Source organism: Impatiens glandulifera, chromosome 3, assembly GCF_907164915.1.
Source record: "Impatiens glandulifera chromosome 3, dImpGla2.1, whole genome shotgun sequence".
Classification (NCBI taxonomy): Eukaryota; Viridiplantae; Streptophyta; class Magnoliopsida; order Ericales; family Balsaminaceae; genus Impatiens; species Impatiens glandulifera.
The window spans coordinates 42,688,460-42,711,144 of NC_061864.1; the positions used below are offsets into that span (position 1 = coordinate 42,688,460).

The 22,685-nt window shown below is 32.0% G+C and overlaps 1 protein-coding gene across 4 annotated transcripts; it reads right to left on the reverse strand.

Annotated features, from left to right (window-relative positions):
* Nucleotides 1-1,378: 1,378 nt before the first annotated feature.
* On the reverse strand, nt 1,379-22,054 carry LOC124929302 (isoamylase 3, chloroplastic). Of its 4 annotated transcripts, none has more exons than XM_047469629.1 (25): nt 21,945-22,054; nt 21,687-21,826; nt 21,443-21,494; nt 21,277-21,345; nt 20,141-20,298; nt 19,166-19,250; nt 17,657-17,893; nt 17,369-17,473; nt 17,037-17,141; nt 15,974-16,111; nt 15,811-15,897; nt 15,219-15,276; nt 11,155-11,218; nt 10,258-10,357; nt 9,981-10,081; nt 9,005-9,056; nt 8,676-8,738; nt 6,273-6,362; nt 6,124-6,196; nt 4,765-4,844; nt 4,019-4,123; nt 3,838-3,936; nt 2,585-2,646; nt 2,327-2,435; nt 1,379-1,751 (listed from the first exon to the last, which is right to left on the reverse strand). In XM_047469629.1, the coding sequence occupies exons 2-25, from the start codon at nt 21,797-21,799 to the stop codon at nt 1,638-1,640; spliced, it is 2,319 nt and encodes a 772-aa protein (XP_047325585.1). In that variant the 5' UTR covers nt 21,800-21,826; nt 21,945-22,054; the 3' UTR covers nt 1,379-1,637. The 4 variants fall into 4 exon arrangements, with proteins under 4 accessions (XP_047325585.1, XP_047325584.1, XP_047325582.1 ...); XM_047469628.1 differs by having other exon boundaries at nt 21,904-22,051; XM_047469626.1 differs by lacking the exon at nt 21,945-22,054 and having other exon boundaries at nt 21,687-21,897.
* Nucleotides 22,055-22,685: the final 631 nt, after the last annotated feature.

Below are 22,685 nucleotides of genomic sequence, written 5' to 3' on the forward strand. Positions count from 1 at the left end.
ATATATTTACACAATTTATCCTTTAATCTCATTTTAACCTTAATAAACATTAAAAAACAAAATAATTAATACATTTATATTTTTTTAAATATGCCTCCAATATTTCATAGTCTAGACTTTGAATATAAATAACATATTAAAGTACATAATATATTTTTTTTTTTTGGAAACGGGGTAACCTGATTGTAGAACCAAAGATTTTGGTTTGGAAACACCAACTGTTAATTGGTGGTTGGGTATGCTAAAACCAGCACCAGTTCATCTCAAACTATTTTTTATTTTATTTGTTTTAGGATTGGTTTGATTTTGAGTTTATTTTAAATGTTTTATTGTTTTTGTTTAATTGGTTCTATAATTTATTTAAAAATGTTATAATTTATTATGTTTCAATTGATAAAATAATTTTTAATATATAATATAAAAATATTGTTTTAGTCATAATTTAAATATTATGATGTTAATTTTTTCATTTCAAAAAAAAGTTTTTAAATATTATAATTTAACACATATTCATTCATACACGTAAAATATTTTATTTAATAATATCAATATACTATTTGATAAAAATATGATATTTTGTGTAATGCAATTTATATTTTTAAATAATTTAATATTTTTTATCGTAACTTTCAACGATAAAAATATAATATAAAAAAAATACGTAAGAAAAATAATTATTTTTATGGTCTTTTAGATTCACTTAAAAAAAACATTTCAAATGATAATAGGATCAATTTTTCATACTATTATTATGGTTATAAGTGATATTTTTACAAGTCATATTTTTTTTGTTCAAGTATTATATAAAATCATTTGTAAAGACATTAGTTCTTTAAATTGGTATGAAAATAATGTAAAAAAGGACGGAAGTAGATCGATATGGGTACATATTCATATTTAATGTATAATTTTTTTTTCCAATTTTGAAGTGTAAGATATATAGAGGACTACTTGTGAAACATCATATCTGTACTTCAACCGAAAAAGACGCATTCTCTTGATTTTAAAATTATCAAATTTGAAAGATTTGGTTTGTGGACATTAATACTTTATATTATTATCAATAAAAATATTTTCAAGTACAAATTGACACATTTATGTGACTTAATTCAATAATTTTCTAATTAAAAGATTGTCCCACAATTCCTTACAGATTTATTTTATTATACTTATTATTCAATAAATAAAATAATTATTATTGTAGATATTTAATTGAAGAAGTTTCCTTTATAATTTTTATATAAAAGATATTATAATGTTTATTCATATATAAATCATTCTTATAATTTTGTTTGGTGTTAAATTGTATTAACAATTAATTTTAAAGTAGACAATTATATCATACTAGTTACTTATAATAACAGAAAATCAGTGTACATTGCGAAATTTGAACCCAAAGTCACGTATATATATTGGATCATGTAACTAATTCAGAATATCAACATTAAAATTTGTACACGTTCTCTTTACTTTATTATCATTACTTTTTTTCTCCATTTAGTAGTTGAATGATAATATATAAATAACTGATCACTGATCCGATAGTAGTGAGTATAATTGGAAAAACATTAGTATTACAAATTATAAGAGGAGGATGAGGTTTTCCCTTCTATCTTAAGTCCTTATCTGATTTTTTCTCATACCTTTGCTTCAAGGAGAATAGAGGAGTATGGCGCGACGTTGTATGTTGCTCCGATCCCAGAGACTCCTTCTGGGACAATGTCATCGGGATACTCCAGATTAGTGTCTACCTGCAATACAATAAATATCCGTAATCGTCACATAAAAGGTTGAAACTTTAAATACTGTTGCAAAATACAAAAAAAAAGTTGTTTGTTTGCGTCTATCAATCTCAACCATGATGCAAGAACATCATGCACAATGCTTGTAAGAAACATACACATCCTAAGACAAGCTTTAAACAAAAGGAATGTTTAATTTATTTTACAAAAAAAACTTTATAAAAAGGGGATAGACTAATGTGATCCTTACCATTGATTGTGCATTCTTTGCTGTCTACTTATTATTATGATGCAGTGATAATGATTTGGGGAAACAAATGGCAGTTGTAACATAAGAAAGAAAAACTGAATTTGTGGAATGTATTATTACATTGAATTATTTGGAATCACATAGCTTATCAAATAAAAGATTCTTATTTTTTATAATACTTTTGAAATATCAGATACTAAGGGCATTTTGATTATTCACTCTATTATTAAACAAGATTATTTTCAAATAATCCCATGAATTTAGTTAGCATTAACAAAAGTGTAAAAGCGCATATATCAAACAAATACAGCTAAATAAGTTAACAGAGACTAACCACTCTAAACCAGCGTTTCTTTTGCGGTGGTGAAGGTATTGCAACTTTAACAAAGTATTCATGAGCATTGAATGCGAGGAAGATATCTCCACCATCTTTCTCATGGAGTCTGCAAAAGAATTTTTTCAAAATAGTACTCCATGCCAAGCTAACATCATCAAATGATTAAAATACCCATAATCAAAATGGTCTCAAAACACAAACATCAAACTTAAAAAACAAAAGAAAATTATCACCACCAGAAGAAGGCATTCTTACGTGAAAGCAAGAAATTTGCTCTCAGGATTGTCCCACTGGTTTTCATGCCATGTCACTTCTTCCTGCATAGAGTAACTTAGAATTGTTTGAAGAAGAATAACCGTGTAGATTAAATTTTGGGTCAATAGTAAGTAAAAAGGTCTTTAAAAACTAGTTCATTAATTGACACTTTGATCCATACAGTTACAAATAATTCTATCCCAACCCAAGTAAAACTCGACTTATAATTGCCCAATCCATACTCAACCCATTCACTCATTTTAATTTGGGTTGAATGAGCTGGGTAAACTCATTCTACATTATATACATCTAAGCATGTGTTTCATAAGTTATCTAACTCATTTAATTTTAATTCAAACAAAATTTACTTAAATTTCTAAAATATTAATCGAAAAAGTGAGTTAAATAAATTATTTTGTATTTGAAAAAGTAAGATGCTTTTTTAAATAGCTGAAATCATTATAATAAATATCGAATTAATCTATTGAGAAAATGGAGTTTTAATTTTATAAATAATGCATGTAATATCTATCAGTATCACTTATTAGAAACAAAGTAAACAGCCAAACAAGCTCTTACCCGTTAGTACAACATGATTTTTTTGTAATCATTACAGTTTTTTTTTCTACCCAAAATAAATTACCCAATCACGGAAAAAGTTGTTTGCAATAGGTTGGGTTTCGGGTTTACCCAAATAATGGTTACCCTTAATAGCACCATGAAAACAAAAGGTTAACATATTATTTATTAAACTTAAATATGCATTAAGAAAACTAACTTATTGTTAAATTCTTGAAGTATAAGATATAAATTGGAAATTGTATTATTCAATCTTATCAAATCTCAATACAAGATCTGCTTTTACAGAGACAGATTAAAACTAACAGATAACAAAATAACTGTTTTATTTAAACTAATAAACTGTATTAAAACTAAGTCACTACGATTAACAAAATGTAATTATCGTGATGGTTTGAGGGAAATGTTGGTCTTTAATTAGTTTTTTTATTTGATTAAAAATGCTCATGAAGGCTCAAATCCACCACTTGTGAGTCTTGTGTTCTACCACTAACTAAACAAGCTTTGTGTTCCTCTTTAATTAGTACAAAGGATACTTATTTCTATTGAAATAATTTGTGAGCAAATATGCTAGTACATACTTTTTTTTTATCCTGTTCTAAAATGTCAAAAACTAATGATGTTGCTACCTCAGGAAATCGAATCTTACACAAGCAGTATAAAATGATTATTACCTGGCCAATAAAATTCTCATGCCTAAACACCAGATGTGACCGGCGAAACTTTATCACTTCCGAGAAAAATCTAAAAAGATCTTTCTTTCTAGCCTCCAGCTGTTTTATTAAACTTTCTTGCGTGAGTTGTGTTAGCCAGTGAAAACAAATAGAAAAAAAAGCAACCAAAGACATCAGAAACCTGTTTCCATTGGAAATGATTGATAGCAGTATCATGTCCGTAACTATTGTTATTTCCATAGCGGGTATGTCCATATTCATCTCCCATTAGAATCATAGGCAGTCCCTGCATAAATTGAGAAGAGCATACAAAGAACATTAATGATATGCATATAATGACTTCATACGAGGTGCACAATCAACATAGGTTACGCTCGTTTTACTTTCTCTAATTGGGATAGGCTCATTTTGTGACTGAAATTAGTCATTTTTTGATTAACGTTGTTAATGTCTCTTGCATTTTAGAAAGAAAAATAATATTTTAGCTAAGAATTGAGATTAAGGAGTTGTAAAGACGATTTAAGAACTTAACATAGTCAATCAAAAACTGAAGACGGAAAATAGTTTGAGCAAACTAGTTGAGGACTCAAAATGAGCATTTGATGAAAGTTCCAGAAGCAAAATGAATTTTTATTCTATATTATATAACTGTAGTAGGAGCAGTATAAGAAATTAAAAGTTCAATTATATGCCAATTAAAATTATATGAAATGAAAGCTTGCAATAAATGAATAGAGGAATCCTTGGGGAGAAAAACATAGTCTACATTCCTCAAAGAGAAATCAACTACAAAATATGACGTTATGAAGGATGAGAACTAATAACAACTAACAATATTCACATAATTCAGTAGCATTCCCCACACATTTATCTTTTTCTTATTTCAAGTATATTCGCAAAGTATAAAACTGTTTTTAAAATTTCTACCTGGGATACCATGAGTGCCAAATGGAAGTTTTTCATTTGCCTCAAACGCAAAGACTTAATTTTGACATCATCTGTTTCACCTGTAAAGAAAAGTTATTAAAATAAATCACAGTGAAAAAAGTATACACAAAAATCAGATAATTTATTTTAAACGGATTATTTTCTTAGTTTCCTCCTCTCTCCCAACCCCACCACTTCTTCCTTATTTTTTTTTTGGTGTGTGGAGTGGATTTTATACCTCATAATTCCATACAACACAAAAGTTTATCTACTTTTGTTCCTAACAACAAAATAACCTAATATCTTCAAAAGAAATATTTTTTTTTCTGTGACCAGGGTTTTTTCTTTGGAGGACTAGAACAGTGCCATGACCCACACTATATTCCTATTTGTTTACTTATCTATCCTATTATTATTGATTTCCTTTAAATTTTTACAGAAATTAGAGAGTTAATTTGTGTGTTCAACTTTATTCATGGGTCATGCCCCCATTAAATACACATTACACAATAAATCTAAGATACATTTTCCTAGAATTTTCAGTGAGAATTATTTTGATCCATATTCCTTCACAGATACCCAATGTTATATTCTGCTTCAGCACTGCTTGTTGCCACCAACATAAGTGTGGTATCCTAAAGTTGATCGCCTATCATTTATATCACCTTCCCAGTCAGCATCAGTGTAAACTTGGATTCCCATTTCTTTGTTTTTTTTTCTGAAGAGTGACCTTTTCCTGAATTAGTTATCTTAAGATCCGATACAAATAATCCATGTGTTCTTCCGTGGGGAGATGCATGAATTGACTGACCACACTTACAGGAAATTCTATGATTGGACGTTTGTGAGATAGGTAGAGGAGTCGGTCAACAAGGCGTTGGTATCTCCAACTGTCGGCTGGTTTGACTTTTTCTACTATCCCTTTGATTTTGCGGCGATTAAATCACTTCAAAGCCTTTAGAGGAGCTAAACTACCAGATTTAACACTATTTATTTCATTATTCATTTATTCTAAATAATAGATACTCCACTATTTATAAGTTACTAACTTACTTTATACCCATATAATCCTTATACTACTACTAATTACTTACTACAGAAACAGTAAGAAGCTACTAAGAAAATAATGAGGTTTGCAATGAAGGGAAAAGACCTGCATCTACAATCCAGTTTAAAAATGCTCCAACAAGTTAAGGTAGTAAAACTTATCATCCAGCAGATATAAATAAGAACATAGGCACAACATCACTTCTTAAATGTGTTGCATGCACGAGAACAAATATGATCACAAGTATGTTTGTGTCTAAAGGTGGTGCTTACCTAGAAGAAACAAATGTTCAATTGAGAAACCCTTATTACCTTCATAACCACAATTCCAGCTAAAGTTGTCATTGCCCCCATCATTACCACCTTCTCCATTAGCATCATTATGCTGTAATATAAAAGATAGATAGTAACTACACAACTAACACAGATTGGTTTAAGATAGTTTAAAATTTGAAAGAGACCTTAAAGTTGTATGACACGAGGTCATATAATGTGAAGCCATCATGTGCAATAACAAAATTTATGCTATGGTAAGGCTTGCGTTTATTCACCTGCATATGAAGAACAATTTGCAATATTATAAAGAAATAGTTACACTAGTGTTTCCCTTCCACGTCTAACAAAAACATGAAGAAAAATGATAATATAATGACCCTATTTGGAAACTGATATTTTGTATCGATCCTATTGGAAAAACGCCAAATTAACATCAACATTGATTTTAATTTTCATTTGGAATAAGATTGTTTTATAGATCAAGTGAATCATGATATATATCAAATGATTTTTTGGATCATAAACTAAATTACAATGTGAGTTTAGTGTCATTTCGCATACAGATTATTTTTAACATCATGATCCAGACTATTTTTCGCATTAGATTCACATTAATTTATTTTCAGTCATTGTGGTTTTCAAAAAGTTGTTAAATTATCAAGCTAAGTATATTCCTAAAGTCTTTTTGTCTTCCCAAAAACCATTTACTCCAAGTGGTTTGCCTTTTACAGAAATACTCATTTGTAGAATTATGTATCTATCTTTTTTGAAATGTGTACAATTTATTTACACTCAGCAAGTTACTTTGTGTATACTCTACACATTATTTGTTGACAGTCATACTTTTATTACTCTCAATGTCATTTATATATAACAAACATTTCTCATGTAAGTCAATAATATTATCAATTTTCACTCTCAAGAGCTCAATATTCTACATGGTAGCGTTCTTGAGCTCTCAAAAGTTTAATTTTCAATCAGCTATCTCCTATCATGGATAACCAAGATTCTGTTATACCTTGTAGTAGAATTATGTATAAATCTTGAACATAAAAAGATAGAAGAATTATATTGAGATTAGTAATGAAGAATTGATTAAGGAAGGAGATAGAACCCTAACTGCTATGGTGAATACAATAGAGATGAGGATAGGGATGAGGGAGAGAAATTCTAACAAGAATTTTCAATTAAATCATTTCATAACTATTCTAACAACTAACTGTTCTATTTATACTACTACATTATAATTGTCACTTTATTTCCGTCACTATATTTAACCCTAATATCCTTTTCCCTTGTATCAGATTCTTCATCATCCACCATCCATTCCCCTTATGTGGATTATTCTCCACTCTATCTTTAAATTCAACTTCCCTTTTAAACAAATGTGTCGAGATAACATTGTGGCATCATAGACTAGGACATCCGGTTTTTGTATTTGGCGAAACTTTTTCCGAAATTATTTATCACAAACTCTTTCTTGGCAAACTGCACTTTATTTCTCGGACGAATCTTTAACAGATTTTTCAACATAATCTGTCTAAAAATTATCACTTTTCACTTCTGTCTAGCGACACTACAACGATTCAAACCACTCGCTGAAGTGAAAGAATGTTATCAAATCCAGCGACACTCCGGCGATTCAAAGTCACTCGCTGAAGTGAGAGGATGTCATCAATATTTCATCCTCTCAGCAACATCCTCTCAGCTCTCATAACTGCCCAAGGCTCTTTCCTCTTTGGTGGCGAACATACTCACCAACGCTCTTCCCAAGTCGAATTTCGAGGAAATATGTGGCAAGTTTGGTACTCTCAATATCTATTATTCAACTTGAAGGGAGCGTAGAATTATCTCTCTATTTTCCTTTGAATTTGTGCAATTTGTTTACACTCAACATGTTGTTTTGTTTATATTATTTGAAAAAGGTCCATATATTGTTTTGTTTATATTCTACACATTGTTTGTTGTCAGTCCTTACTTTTAATACACTAAATGTTTTTTATATATCACACATTTCTCGTGTAAGTATCAAATCAATAACTGAATAATATTATCACCCTCAAGAGCTTAATATTCTACTATGTTTATTTAGAAAGTTGTCTTGTCATTTATTTTTCTGAGTCAACTATTATTATCTAGAAAGTCTCTATTTCCTCAACTGTTATTGATCAAGGTATCCTCCTCTTCTTTAGGTCTAATCTAGTCTTATATTTCTAAATGTTAGTATCTTTAACTCATTCTATACATCACAGAAACATTTAAGAGCAACGAACAATATAATTGCTTGAAGAAGAAAACATGGACCTATACAAAGAAAAGGAATTCCACACAAAAGTATTATGCTTAACAGGGCCTTTTTTCTATTTTGTAAATGTGAAACGCTTTTTCATTAGTTCATGATGCAGTGGAGACCACTTGCATCTAAAGAAGAAACCAAACCAAATAACCACAAATTATGATAAATTTTGTCAAAAATTAACCGTAATACAAATAAAAAGTACAACATCAAAACATCAAGGAAAACACTTGAACTCATTTAATTAGAGCTTAACAGATATTGTTGAAACATTGATAGCTACAATTCTTACATTGTACAAGTCAGCAGAACCAGAAACTCGAGTAGCAAAGCTCCCCTTCATACCAGCATCACCCTATAATGTTAAGACAAAGGACTTGAGATAGCAAGAGATATTTAGTTAGTATGGTTATCAGAACTTAACCAGCCTCCTCAAATAGGAATGAGCATGTTCAACAAGATGGATGGAACCATTTTAAATAAGAACAATAATGAAGGTACATGTTTTCAGTCTCATCCATAGATAGCCAAAATTAATGAATTGGATAAAGGAGTTGTAGTCAGTACAACTGTTTCTTTCATCAAACTCAAGATTGCATGTAACATTGATACTAAAATCACCTTTATAAATCTTCTTATGTCATCACGGTATTTACCATTCCACTCACCCCATCTGTGTAAAAACAAGAACAAGAACGCAATTAAATAACGATCGCATACATCAACTATTGACCAAGGAAGCTTTTCATCTGACATAGTACAAAATGAGGAGCCTAGGATGCTGCAGCTACTATGCACTATGTACTGCATCTTACCAAAATGTACAGGATACAAAGCATCTTATTTAGTTATATGAATAGAAAGAGAAAGGAAGCCACTAATACTTCATTTATTTATTTTTGCTTTTTGACAAGAAAAAGGATATCGGCTTCTTTCTTTTTGATGATTTTAGAAACCAATTAAAATAAATACTAAGGCGGTCATGTTTGATAGTACAACTTACCACTTAATTTGCTTATTTGAAATGAGTATTTGATAAGTTTTACTTAAAACCATTTCACTTTTTAGATTCGGCTCAAAAGCCGAATATGTAGCTTAATTTGGGAAGTTATGAATTACTTAACTCGGTAGTATAGTATGAGCATACAAAATACAGTTTTAACCCTTGAAAATTAATTAAATTACGTTATAAAGGGTAAAATAGTCCTTTAATTATTTTCTCTAACATTAAAATTTTACATTTTATCAAATCAACTTGTATATCAAGTACATAAAATTCAGATATTTTCATTTGATTTATTCAACATTTATTTTTCCGGATTTATCTAATTCGGCACTTCAAATTCGCTTTTCAACATTTCATTTTCAGTTTTATCAAACATTCCCCAATAAACCCATTTACCAAAGTTGATCCATTCAATGGAAGTTCTTTATGATCATCCATGCAAAAGAATTTACTTAATTATGAAAAATAGTTTGTTGCTCAGTCAGTGAGTTATCCATAACAATCCTATTTACTAAATCCAATGCTAATAACAGGTGTAGAACCAATTTTCTGTAGAATTTTAAATAGGAAAAATCGAATAAAGCTTAATACCTGTCCCAGTTAGGAAAACTTCCAACAAGATAAAGGCCTCCACAATCCCAGGGTTCTGCAATGATTTTACACCTTGACAGTTTATCATCCTTAGCAATCGCCTGTGAATTAAGAATATTCAAAGATAGAAAGGGTATACTCAGTAGGTCATTTAACCATGTCGATAAATCTTGATTGAACCTTTACAAGGACAGGTTAGAATATTCTCAAACAAAGGTTTATTTGACAGCAGCTAGGAAGCATGAAAGAAGAAATTTGTGTCACATGGATCACTTACCCTAATAAGTGGGGGAGCATCAAGTGGAGAACCATCAGTACCTCGACAAAGCACGCTAGCAAGGTCGAAGCGGAAACCATCCACATGATATTCGTCAACCCTAGAGAAGTCGAAGAAAAAGTACTGATTAAGGTCATAAAGGAAAATGCTGAGCAATTTTACTACAAAGAAATAACTACCATACCAACAAGATACGAAGATAAGGATAGATATTAAACTAAAGATGTTTTTTTACGGTAGAAAGTTAGCATGACCTCCTACCGTCATTACGTACATTTCAACTTAAAGCGTTTTAAGTGAGTTCGAATCTGTGAACTTTAGTCTCTTAGGCACCGACTCTTGCCACTTGAGTCACCCTAGTGGGTTAATCATTTCATAAGACTTAAAAGCTAGAATAAAAAAATCAGCCAAAATCAATGGCAAAGACATTTTGATAGTAAAAGATGTGATTTATAGTTCAAGGGAACATTGATAATCTACCGATACAAGGAGCGTCTCAATGAAAAGAGACCAAGAGCTTTGGAAAATATGGATGTTAAACTAAATCCAACACTAATTTTTATTTTTGGATTTAATTTATTACAAAATTCATGGTTCAAAATCACATATTTTTCATTTTTTCTTCTATATTATTTATTTATAAAGAAAAATCACCAGAAATTAAGCTTATAATCTAAATATGCAAAACTCAGTTTGTAATAGTAGAAGTATATTTAAGAGGGGTTGAATTTTAGTAGTGACACTAAGACAAAAAAAAAAAGAGGTTTAGTTCAAGTGGATCAGGTCTAAAGTACTCTCATATTGCAGAAGAATGCCATTTTATCTAAAGCAGGTAAGACAGACAAAAAGAAGATCACCATAGCCGTTATGAAGGAATCAAGATAGTAATTTTCATACCAATGCCTTAAGCTGTCAAGTATAAGCTCAATAACTACTGGATGATTGCAATTCATCGTGTTTCCTGTATATGCAGGGACTTAATTAGAAAACTAGCAAAAGTGATAATGAATATCCTCCAAAAGTATAACAAGTTAGCACAAAAATTAAGAAACACTACTCCTTGAACTTAATGCCAATGCTTTCAACTAATAATTTTAAGTTTCTGATATCATAAAAGGGAGAAAAATGATGTTGTTGATGGTGAAATATAATATACTTGAAGAATACTTTAAATCTAAGTAATAGTTTGATATGAGAGGTTCCCAGGGTTAGGGTTTCTAACCCTAACAGAGGCTCATGTAGCCGAGATGTTTCATTGGAATAAGTTGTTCCAACAGAAAACATCTATTTTTGTAATAATTACTTGGCAATCAAGCCAAGCATAAATTTATTTTAATAATTACTTGGCGGTCAAGATACAATAATAAGACAGATACAGCCATATTTGAAGAAAATACAAGAATATCATCAGACAAGAAAAACTCACTTTTCTACATGTCAAAATTGTGTATGTTACACTAGAGGTGTGAAGCAAGGATGTTTCTATGTTTCATGTCTAATATATTCAGGTTAACTATTTTATTACCAGTGTGCATATTGCCACTAGTTGAAACATAACAAATAAAAGAATACCTGGATTTTTTATGCATCACTTTTTCGGGTAATATTTTTAAATGATGGTAGGAATTTATGATAGGTTCTTTCTTATCTAGAAAGTTATGGATGTGTAATAGTAGCCTCTTATGTACAATACAATGAGTTAGCACATAGTATATGTGTTACCGTAAAATAAAGAAAAAAAAATAACTTTAATGGGATTCAGATTATGGAAAATATATGCAAAAAGAAGCAGCAAAAACAATGGAACTGTAAGAAAAGATAAGATGAAGAAATTACAATAGATTCTGAGGGTATAATAGGTATAGAGCTAGATGGAGAAGAACAGAAAGAAACATTGGGGGCTGAAGGGATGGGAAAGAAAAGATAGTTCAGTGGTTAGGTTCCCTTTGAATCATTCTAGGTTTCCTTTTTTGAATAAAGGATAAACTTTTCGTAAAAGAAATTTTTTGTGAATGCGAGGAGCATTCCAAAAAGTAAAAAAAAAAAAAAAAAAAACTGAAATAAAAGGGAACAAAATCAAAGAGAATTAGATGCCAATAAGTTTAAGTCCCATCCCGTTGCATATTCTTGATAGATACAAGTGTAAGGAAAATGAAGCTTTGATCTTAACCATGCTATTCTTTTTTCCTTGGAAGATTCTACGATTCTTTTCTTTCCAAATATACCACCACATAATATTGTTAGGGTGCTCCAATCATTGCATTTTTCTCAACATTCCTCCACAGTTAATGGCATCTCCCATTGGAGATTAAGGAGGTTTTGAATAAGAGAGCAAATTTCCTCATATGACAATCCAAAGAAGGTGGTTGACTGTTTACTCGAAACTCTCACAAATAACACATCTACTTGCTGAAAAAAAAAATTCTTGAGTTTGTTTTCAAGTCAAGCTCTATATCCTTATTTTATTTTAGGTTATGCGAAGAACGTGGTTCTCAATGATAACTTGATTTTTCATAAGTCCTTCCAAGGTAAAGAAGATGGGATGTTGTTGAGGGAAGACCGGAAGAGTAAATATGACTAACCTCGAAGTTTGAAGAGCCAGTGAGATTGAAAGTGAAACATCCCTAATCCTATTTTCTATACTATGTTAGGGATGGGATGGGTGAAACATAAACAGATATCAGTCACATATTCGGAAACGATAGGGTGTCCTTTATCATTAATAAACAAGTGGTGCTACAAAATTCGGGTATCTTAATTAGCAAGTTTACCCATCTCATTCTATGACTTGTCCATGCTATCTCAACCAATCATGACTGAAAATATATATATTCTTCACAATAAACTCATTCCATTAGATAATATAAATTCCCTCTTCACTAAGAAACAGAAGCCATACTTTAGAAGCCATTGAAGAACATCCATCCATCCTTATAGCAAGATCAACCTAAGGCAAGCAATCGTTTCTCAAACACTCTTTAGAAACTCACACAATGATATATAGTTCATGTATTTTTCTATGAATGATGCATACTTTCTTTAAAACATGATTTTATTGTATATCCATGTTTTATTGATGAACAAGTCCCAAAGTATGTTATGTTTTTCAAAGGTTTATGAAATCATAGTGAATATTGATGTATAAGAATTGACGGATAAGGGATGAAGTTTAGTCAAGATGAGTTTTGGTAGTTTGATTTCAAAATACTGGTTGGGTTCTTGGGACTAGACTTCTGAGGATGATATATAAGAATTGACGGATAAGGGATGAAGTTTAGTCAAGATGAGTTTTGGTAGTTTGATTTCAAAATACTGGTTGGGTTCTTGGGACTAGACTTCTGAGGATGAGCTCTAGAATAACTTACACACAGAAAATTGTCTAAAGAGGTTATGGACTCTAAGAATTGACTCCGAAAAGTGCTCTTCCACATATGTGTTCAAAGAACACAGATTCCTCACCTTCAGGATCAACTCTGAAAGTCTAAGTCAAAATATGTGCTCAAGATGTAACTGTACCATCACTATAATAAATTACTTTAAAAACCCACATATGGATACAATGATGTTTTAAACTGTTTTTCTATAATCTTTTATGCAAGAGTAAACTAATCCAGAAATGTTTTGAATCCTTAAATGTTTGTTAAGTCCTTAGACTCACTATGCTTGTGTGGTATAGGTACACAACAATAGTTTTTATGTGACAGGTGAAGGGAGACTTTGAGTGGGGCAAGGTGCAAGGGAAGAGTGGGGAAGAAAGGACCAAAACTGAATGACCGTATTTTAATAGAACCGAGATTTAGGGACATACAATGAACGACTGTATTTTGTAGCACCACTTGTTTATTAATGATAAAAGGCACCCTATCGCTTCCGCATATGTGACTGATTTTTGTTTATGTATGTTTATGTTTCACCCATCCCTAACATAGTCTAGAAAATAAGATTAGGAATGTTTCAGAAAGAGTCGTAGATCAACGGATCAATAATAACTTTAGGGACAAAACCTCCAAGTAAGTCGGTCCTCAGGTTATCAGCCGATGAGAGACGAGATGGAATTCTCCAATCATTGTGGGTTTTTTATGTGATCCATTTGTGTAAGAATAACTTTTGGAAGAAAAGTACACAAATAATAACTTTTGGAAGAAAGGCTTTCACTAAGTTTTTTTACATCTTTATACATCCACACACATATGTTATGCCCAGATGCAGAATTATGAGTGAAGGAACCAACATGAGATTCTTATGAACACATCTCTACAAAGGAACACCATGGGGTGAGCATGAGGCTTATATGTTTAGTATAGTTCTTCTTTCTAAATGGACTTTCAGAGAAAAATATGATAAGATGTAGGCTAGGTACGGAATGGACTCTCGTGGTTTGTTCACTAAGGAGGTTTCCCAAAATCATGGAGTTGGTGTGTGAAAAGGCAAAAGTCTTACCTTGATGAGTTTCAATTAAGTGAATATTTTCTCATATTGGAGTAGGGGTAATTGTCTTATAAGAATTTGTACATCATTTCTATTATCATCTATTGGATTGGGAGATTATTGTACAAGGACAAATTTGAAAAGCAATTTTCGTAGTATGCTCACTTCCATGGACAAGGTGTTTGCAACCTTCTTAATGTGGGAACTTGATTGAGAGCCATGGACAATGATTTGGTTTGTTGTTGCATTATCTTTTTTATTCATTTCTTGGCTTATCGCCTTCTCGGTGCCTTTTTCACTTTACTTAGAAAAGAAAAAGAAAAAAGAATATAGCTTTCTTCTAGACTTTTTTATAGTTGCAGATGATATATTAAGGCAAAAGAAAAAGTGGATGAGCATAGCATTAAGTTATAAAAATAGCATTGAGGCGTGCTTGATAAAATTCACTAATATGAAAAATATATTGACCAAGGCATAGGGTATCATTTGTGATAAATGAGAAGATAATGAACAATAGGCGATAAAGAATGTACCACATCCTGAGTAGTTCAGAAGCTGGCCTTTGTTATGTAGATCAACCATGTAATAAACCTGTGGATTGCCATACTTAGACTAAAGAATACCAAAATACCTAAAGAATGGGTGTCATACAAATATGAACAGTGTGGGAGTAATAATTTGCAGGTTTTACAACTTGTCCTAGCTCAAAAAAAGGTTTATGTGTCTGATAACAAATGTAAAACTTATTGTTCTCCTTTCATGTGTATGTAATTGATCATTAACCTTTCATATGCTTCATCACATATATGTATCCTTGTTTTTTCAAAAATGACAAAATCCATATATTATAACTGTTTCACATCCTTCAAGATGAAAAGATGTCAAATAATTCCATAATAAAAGTGAAGAACATTTGGGCATTGTCTATAGTAGCATTCAGGATTGCCTACATTTTGTAAGAAACATTGATGGTAATCCACAATCATTTAGAAAAGGCTATAATACAGAATTTTAACCCAGAAGGGTTAAAGCCCAAGAAATGGTTTGCTACATATACAAAAATGAGCTAGTTAATAACATTTTTAATAAATAAAAAATGGACTTTAAAAATATTAGCTAGTTTACCTTGTTATCTATTCCACGGAATGATGTTAAATAAGGGTTCTTATCATCAGCCTCATTGGTATGATTGTAGACAACATCTAAAATCACCTGCAAACATATAACACATTTTAAGAATTAAAGACAAACATAGATAAATATAAAAAGTCAAACAGAGGGGATGCACCTCAATTCCAGCAGCATGCAATGCTTTAACCATTTCTTTGAACTCTCTAGAAGCATTACAAGGCCCCCCCTCTCCAGCACTTGCATAGCGACTCATAGGAGCAAAGAAATTTATTGTTGAATATCCCCATGTATTAATCTTGGACAATCAAGAGACAAAATTATCATATAGCAGAAGATGGAGAATATCATATAAACCAAAAGCTTAATTTAAAATATATTCTTGTCAGTTCTTAACATGTATAAGAAAGCATGGTAAGAAATGTTGGTCATTGGACCATACGCATGCAGAGCAGTTACTACTTTCAATCCACTCTCTTTTATTTATGATAATGATAAGATTTAAACTCGCAAGAACAAAGGTTTCTAACAACTAAATGAAGTCTTGGTTCCAATCATAGTGGTGATAAGATGGCGAAAACAAAATTTTGAATATCAAAAGGAATTCTAGATTGGATATTTATTTTGGTATGTTTGTACCATATTAGACCTTTTCATCCAATTACACACATATCTCCATGCAATCAAAGTGCATCAAAGACTTACACCATCTATAGTTATCTTTTTTGTCTCTTCATTCAACTGGCTTTGGGATTTTCCAAGCATCTGGAGATACATACAACTGGAAGTTGGCCTAGACCACATGCAATGCAGCAACAACTAAGCATTTTTTTTTACTTCTTCCCCAAAGTGTAAAAGAAATATATTGGAGTAAGTTAGACCTAGTTATTTTTTGGAAACTTCACCTTAAAAAACATCCATCAGACAAAGTTCAAAGGGACCGTCTCTATCTTTCTTTCAGGTCACAGGTTGAAATGTATATTTTTCACTGACACAGTTGATGACTCAAAGTTGAAGAAGCAGTAAGTATCAAATAAGATGCCTACTCCTGAGTTCAATTTCAGCAGATCTAAAATGTAGTGGTTTGTCATTTAATCACAAAAAGAAAGCCCCAAATAAATGGAAGTATCACCAATATATATATATATATATATATATATATCATGTAAATCATTTGAAGAATACAATTGAAATAAAACAAATATTTTTCAATGTGCACTTACCATATGATCTCTAGGGTTTGGACGCCGCTGAAACTCCAGCTCATCAAACTCAAAGACTGGAAGCAGCTCTACTGCATTGACTCCAAGCTCCAGAAGATGTGGTATCTTCATCAAAAATCCGGAAGAAAAAAAGAAAAAAACAATTATGCAAAGTTCAGACTGATGAAAATTGAGATGATTCATTAAATTCCAGATGAAGTACAAATTATCCATGTTTGGAGACATAAAGTAACAACCAGATAACTTGGCAGTTCTTTGAACTAGCTAGAAAATTCTTGAATGAAGATCCACAAACAATATAAAAAATTTGAATTCAATTGGCAGTGGTTTACCTTCTCAATAACACCTAGATAGCTGCCACTTATTTTTGGATCCAACTCACTGGATTTGTCAGCAGTAAAAGCGCGGACATTCATCTCATATATGACAAGATCTTTCTGCAAAGATAACATTAGTTATGCCAAAGGGAAGGACGAGAAAGGAGCAGAAAAGGTAACTTATAACATTTTCACACATTTTCATAGACCACGCCAGGAAAGAAAAATGAGGATAAAGAAACTGAGAAACTGAGAAAATGACATGTGGCGTGACTGTCCAATTAAATGAACTTGGAAAAGTACCTCTGGTATACTTGGAAAACTGTAACCATCTCCCCAATCAAATGGCATGCTCTCAAAATCATAAGTTCCCAGGAACTTTGCAAAAATATTATTAGTATCAGCAAAAACTTGACGGCCTTCAACTAATCTTGCACAAGGGTCTAGTAGAACAGTGCTATTGTCAAATCGATGTCCTTGGTGCCAATCTCGAGGACCATCCACCCGATAGCCATAGAGAACACCACTCCGAGGAAGATCCTATCGTCACAGTAATACCTTATTAACACATGAGAATAAAATATAGTAATAGTAACAATATCATGTGTTGGTTAACAAAGTGCCTTTGCCTCCCAGCTTGAAACAAGATCTTTACAACTCATGTCATAAAACATAAAACTTCCTTCATAATATTCGGCTACAAACTGTGTCATAGTACTTATAACATTACAACTCATAATATTCCCTAGGACATACATCTATTAATGAGCCTTACTTCTATAAGATTATTTAATATTAGGCTTACTAAGTTTATTTTACTGCATATTTCTATTTAAGCCTCTTGTCCTCAAGAGGTAAAGGCACTTAGTGTACGTCAAAAGGAAAAAGTGGAGGATTTCCGGTTGTTGTTGACTTCCTACGCCAAATATAAGTAATCGGAGTTTGTGGAACTTCTAATCTTAGTGTAGAAGATTAGCGAAGGATTGCAGAAAACGAGTGTGAAGAACTTCTACAAGTATAGATTAGCATAGAACCCTAAACCTCTACAAGTATAGATTAGCATAGTATCCATTGAAGGTTTTACAAATGTGATCCCACGTGTTGAATTCATAGCAATCTTGCCTTGTTATTGGATGATGGCTTGCCTTTTAATGTGGAGAGAAAGAAAACCATTGATGGAGCACCCCATGCTTAAGCCAATTAATTCTAGACTTTTGCCACCATTTTATGTGGGTCATCTCCTTTAGCTTTATGATATGAAGCCTACATGAGTCTTTTTGAAAAGATAGTTGACCATTGTTATCGTTTTGAAGATGTTCATGCTTCCTTGTTTCATTAATAAGTTTTTGCTCAAGAATTCCAATGTTGAGCAAGGTAGATTATAAGCCTTGATTGTAGTATGAATTGTGGAAATTCCACAACAGCTTTGTCCATTCCTTCTCCACCACTTGTTTGAAAGATGGTTCTTAAATCCAAAAAGCCTAGAATTTTGGTGGCCTAGTCAAATTACACATTTCTCCTTATAATTTGGTAGATTTGATTTGATTATGTAAATGTATATCCTTCAATATTTAGATAGCAAATTATGTGAATAAGTGTAGATAGCTTCTTTGTAGATCATTATTCATAAATAATTCAAAAAATGTTCTGAGTGTGCACTCTGGCAGAAACTCACAGTTAGATATTGCACTAGGTAGGCATTTCATGTGTCATATGACATGCATATAATTATCGCTCCTTATGAGGAGACCCAAATTCATGTTTACGATTCTGATTTTAAGAAATATCTGACTGAAAGACAGCATGATCTACCTCAATACAGATGTGCCAAATGTCTCCTGTTTTATTGGTATGAGGATCCAAAGGCAACTCCAGCATTTCATCTTTATGATTTGCACTGATCAAATTGAAGAAAGAGCCCAAATGTGAGATATTGAAATAGGACAAGAATATAAATTCTGATGACTGATATTTATTTCACATCTTCAACTAATCATTAGTAGTGATACAGGTACATCCAATTAGAATCTTCTTAAAAGACATAGAATTCCCCATAATAGTGTTTATGCACTTGTACAAATATCTTTTGCTGCTGTATAGAATATGTTTTAAGTAAGATTAGTTTTGTTGTTTTATAATAAAAGGTTACTTTTAACTGATGAATCATGCTTTGGATAAAATTAATAAGCATTCTGTTTGATCACAGAATGAAGTTTCCAGATTGGAACATTGATTATGAGGACATGTGACTTACTGACAACTCTACATAAAGAAGTAATAGCTTGTGGGAGTTCTGTCTGAAGTGGAATTCAAAATTTGAGTCAATTGCTATTAGCTTCCAAAGACTCAATTCAACCAAATGGCATATTTCGCTGAATGGTAATACTTCACATTAAAATGATAACATACAAACTTATAGAGGCCAACATTACAAATGCAAGGGACTTAAACACCCTTTCACCTAGCTACTACAGAGACTAGTTTACTGAGACAACTTTCCGGGACAAATCAAGGCTCAAGCAAAACATAAGGTGCCAATGGAGGAGATTTCGCTTCATAAGTTGATAGGAATGGATCACTGTATCAAAATTGCTTTCTTGATTCTTTAACAAATGAATGCCAGATTGACAAAGACTTCTATTGTATCTGAGTTAACCAAAAAAACTATATAACAACCAGAAGAGGACAGAAACTGGAAAAACAAGATATAACACATAGTTTCCTCATTTCATCTTTAGTCAATGATGCCTCAAGAAGTAGTATCAAAGCATCTTTGATAGCTCTTACCTGTCTCGGAGTGTCAAGCAAAGGGATATTGTAGTTGCATTCTGTGAAAAGATGGCAAAATTGATGCCATCTTCCACTTCAGAAACTCCCAATGGATATGCTTGACCTGGATAAACTTTGAATCGTGGGTTTCCTTCTTCCATTTGAGAAGTTTCTTCCTAAAGTGGCAGCACAAAGAACAAATACATTAATGCTGGAAGAGAAGAACTAAACATCTGAATTTCAAAGCTTTAATGCAATGTAGGAACACCAACTGTTAAACTCATAGGACGCCTTTGTAAAGAAAGTATGGCATCATTCACCCCAAAAGCAAAGATTGTAGATTAATGAAATGCTTGGTGGAATACAATATTTTCCTTGACAGCCTTCGGTGACAAAACTATACTAGAGTGTTAAGAACACTTGAAACTTCTATAACTCACACCGTAGAAGGAATTAAAAGAATGTGTGCCAGGAGCCATATCGAGGTAAGTTGGTTTATCTTCTCAACCTTCTAGGAACTAAATTGATTTCCTCAAGTGCTCTCTTACTCAAAGCAGATATTTATTGACAGAAACAAAGTGATCAATTTTGGGAAGTGGAGATTACCCTAAGACCATGTTTTCTCATACATCTGAACTTCTTATAGAAACTTCTCATTGTTGGCCTAAAGAGATTGCATGACTTGTTAAGAAAACAATAGATAATTGCTAGTTTGCCCCCTCCCTCCTCCAACTTTGTTCTGATTTGATTTTTTCCCTCAAACCCAACCTCGCTGGATTGTGCCCATTAAACTATTTGAATTTTTTACCCCGCCGTAGATGAAATTTCCCAACTAGACAAACTTTAAAAGATTGGTGATGACGCTTGTAGGTGTCCATTGTAAGATTTTAAAAGTTCAAGCATAAAACACAAAGAAGTGTTTGAGAAATAAAATTAAAATCAGAACAAAATTTGGGTCTCATAACATAAGTCATATTGTTCTCAGTGAAAGTTTTTCCAGTTTAAGTGTGGTTTGGCCTAAGCTGTGAAAACAAAAGAGCAACACAAGCATTGTGCTTCTAGGGAAATAAGCTAAGAATTGCAATGTAGGAGCATGATTAGAAACATCCACATAGCCAGGATTGAAGTGGCAAAATATGAAAATCAAAACGCACCTCAAGAACCCGCTCAGCTGCCTGATGCATATAGGTATTAGGATCCTTGTGTTTGCGATGGCCTTTTATCTAACCTAAGCCATACACCAAGTTCAGTCAAAGAAAGCATGTACAAAGTACTAGCAAGACCTTACATACAAAAAGAAAATCTAAAATCCCAGCATACCATGGGAGAAAAGCCTTTATTGTCCTTCAATTTATTTATGTTCCACGCCAAACTGTCATATGAATAACAGAAAAAATTCAAACTTTGAACTTACCCACCAGAATAACCAATAAGATTAGCTTATACACAACCTCTAAACTATCTTTACTCAAGGAAACTCAATTCTTCATTGAAAATCCACCACTTGGAAACTATGTAAAAAATTGAGCTTCAAGTTCAAAACAAAGTAAATTGAAAATCTTACTGTAAACAGTGGCAACGTGTAGCTCCGATAAAAGACCGATTGGCATTACTTGTAACAGATGAAGCGAAAGAGGGACACCTTAAGGGATAATCACATAGAGTGGATTGGAGCATGTTGTGGATTCCTCGAGTGGATGAAAACTGCAAAACCATGAAAGTATTGAACAAGTAAAATATCTTAGCTATGCATGTAGAAAGAGAAAGAAAAAGAGTCTCACTTCTGAGAGAGAGAGAGAAAGAAAGAAAGGTGTAATGTTACAGAATTTGCGTGATCCAACAACGCCTTTTGCTGATCTTAGAAAGAGAAGTTAAAGCGGGAGGCTCGTTATCTCTGCCTTCCCACGTGAACGGTGTAATTGGTTCGAGATATTTCCTGCCTTGTCTCGATTTACGACATATTAATAATAAAAACAAATATGTCCAAATGTTTTTGTTGTTCATCATACGTCTCTTGGCTTTGTTTCAAATGGAAGTTTTTGACTTTTGGCTTTGTTTCCACGGAAGTTTTTGAAAAAATTTAGACTGAAAAAAATAATAATTTGTGATGATTTTAAAGAAGTGGTAATTATTTTTGGTAAAAATATTTAAAAAGTGTTGATATATATGAATAAAATAAAAAGTAATAATTTAAAATAGAGGGTATTTTAGTATTTTGGTTAATGAAATGAGTGAAGTGATGGTTGAGAAGTGATTGATTGGAAAATTGATTTTGAATTAGTTTTTTAGAAAACCCAAAGAGAACAAGGCCTTGAGCTGGAAAATTTTGACAAAATTTGACGAAAATGGTTCACGCCTTATAAATCTTGCAAAAAGGGCATTTTCATCCTGCGAAATGTATGTCTTGCCTCTCTCACGCCACTTTACCATTCATTAACTCGAATTACCACTATTACGTTTGTTAGATAAATTCATACCGGTTCAAATAAACCTAACTTAAACAAACTTCCTATGCAGGAACAAGGAACCGGACCGGATGAATAAGAAAACCAAGTGAAGTAAC

Coding starts and splice junctions, on each gene's coding strand:
- LOC124929302 (XM_047469626.1), bottom strand. CDS start 21,838: ATGGTTTTGCAGTTTTCATCCACTCGAGGAATCCACAACATGCTCCAA. Junction 11,219..15,218: donor TCTGAACTACTCAGGATGTG/GTACATTCTTTA, acceptor CTGCATATACAG/GAAACACGATGAATTGCAAT. Junction 9,057..9,980: donor AGTTTTCCTAACTGGGACAG/GTATTAAGCTTT, acceptor GTTTTTACACAG/ATGGGGTGAGTGGAATGGTA.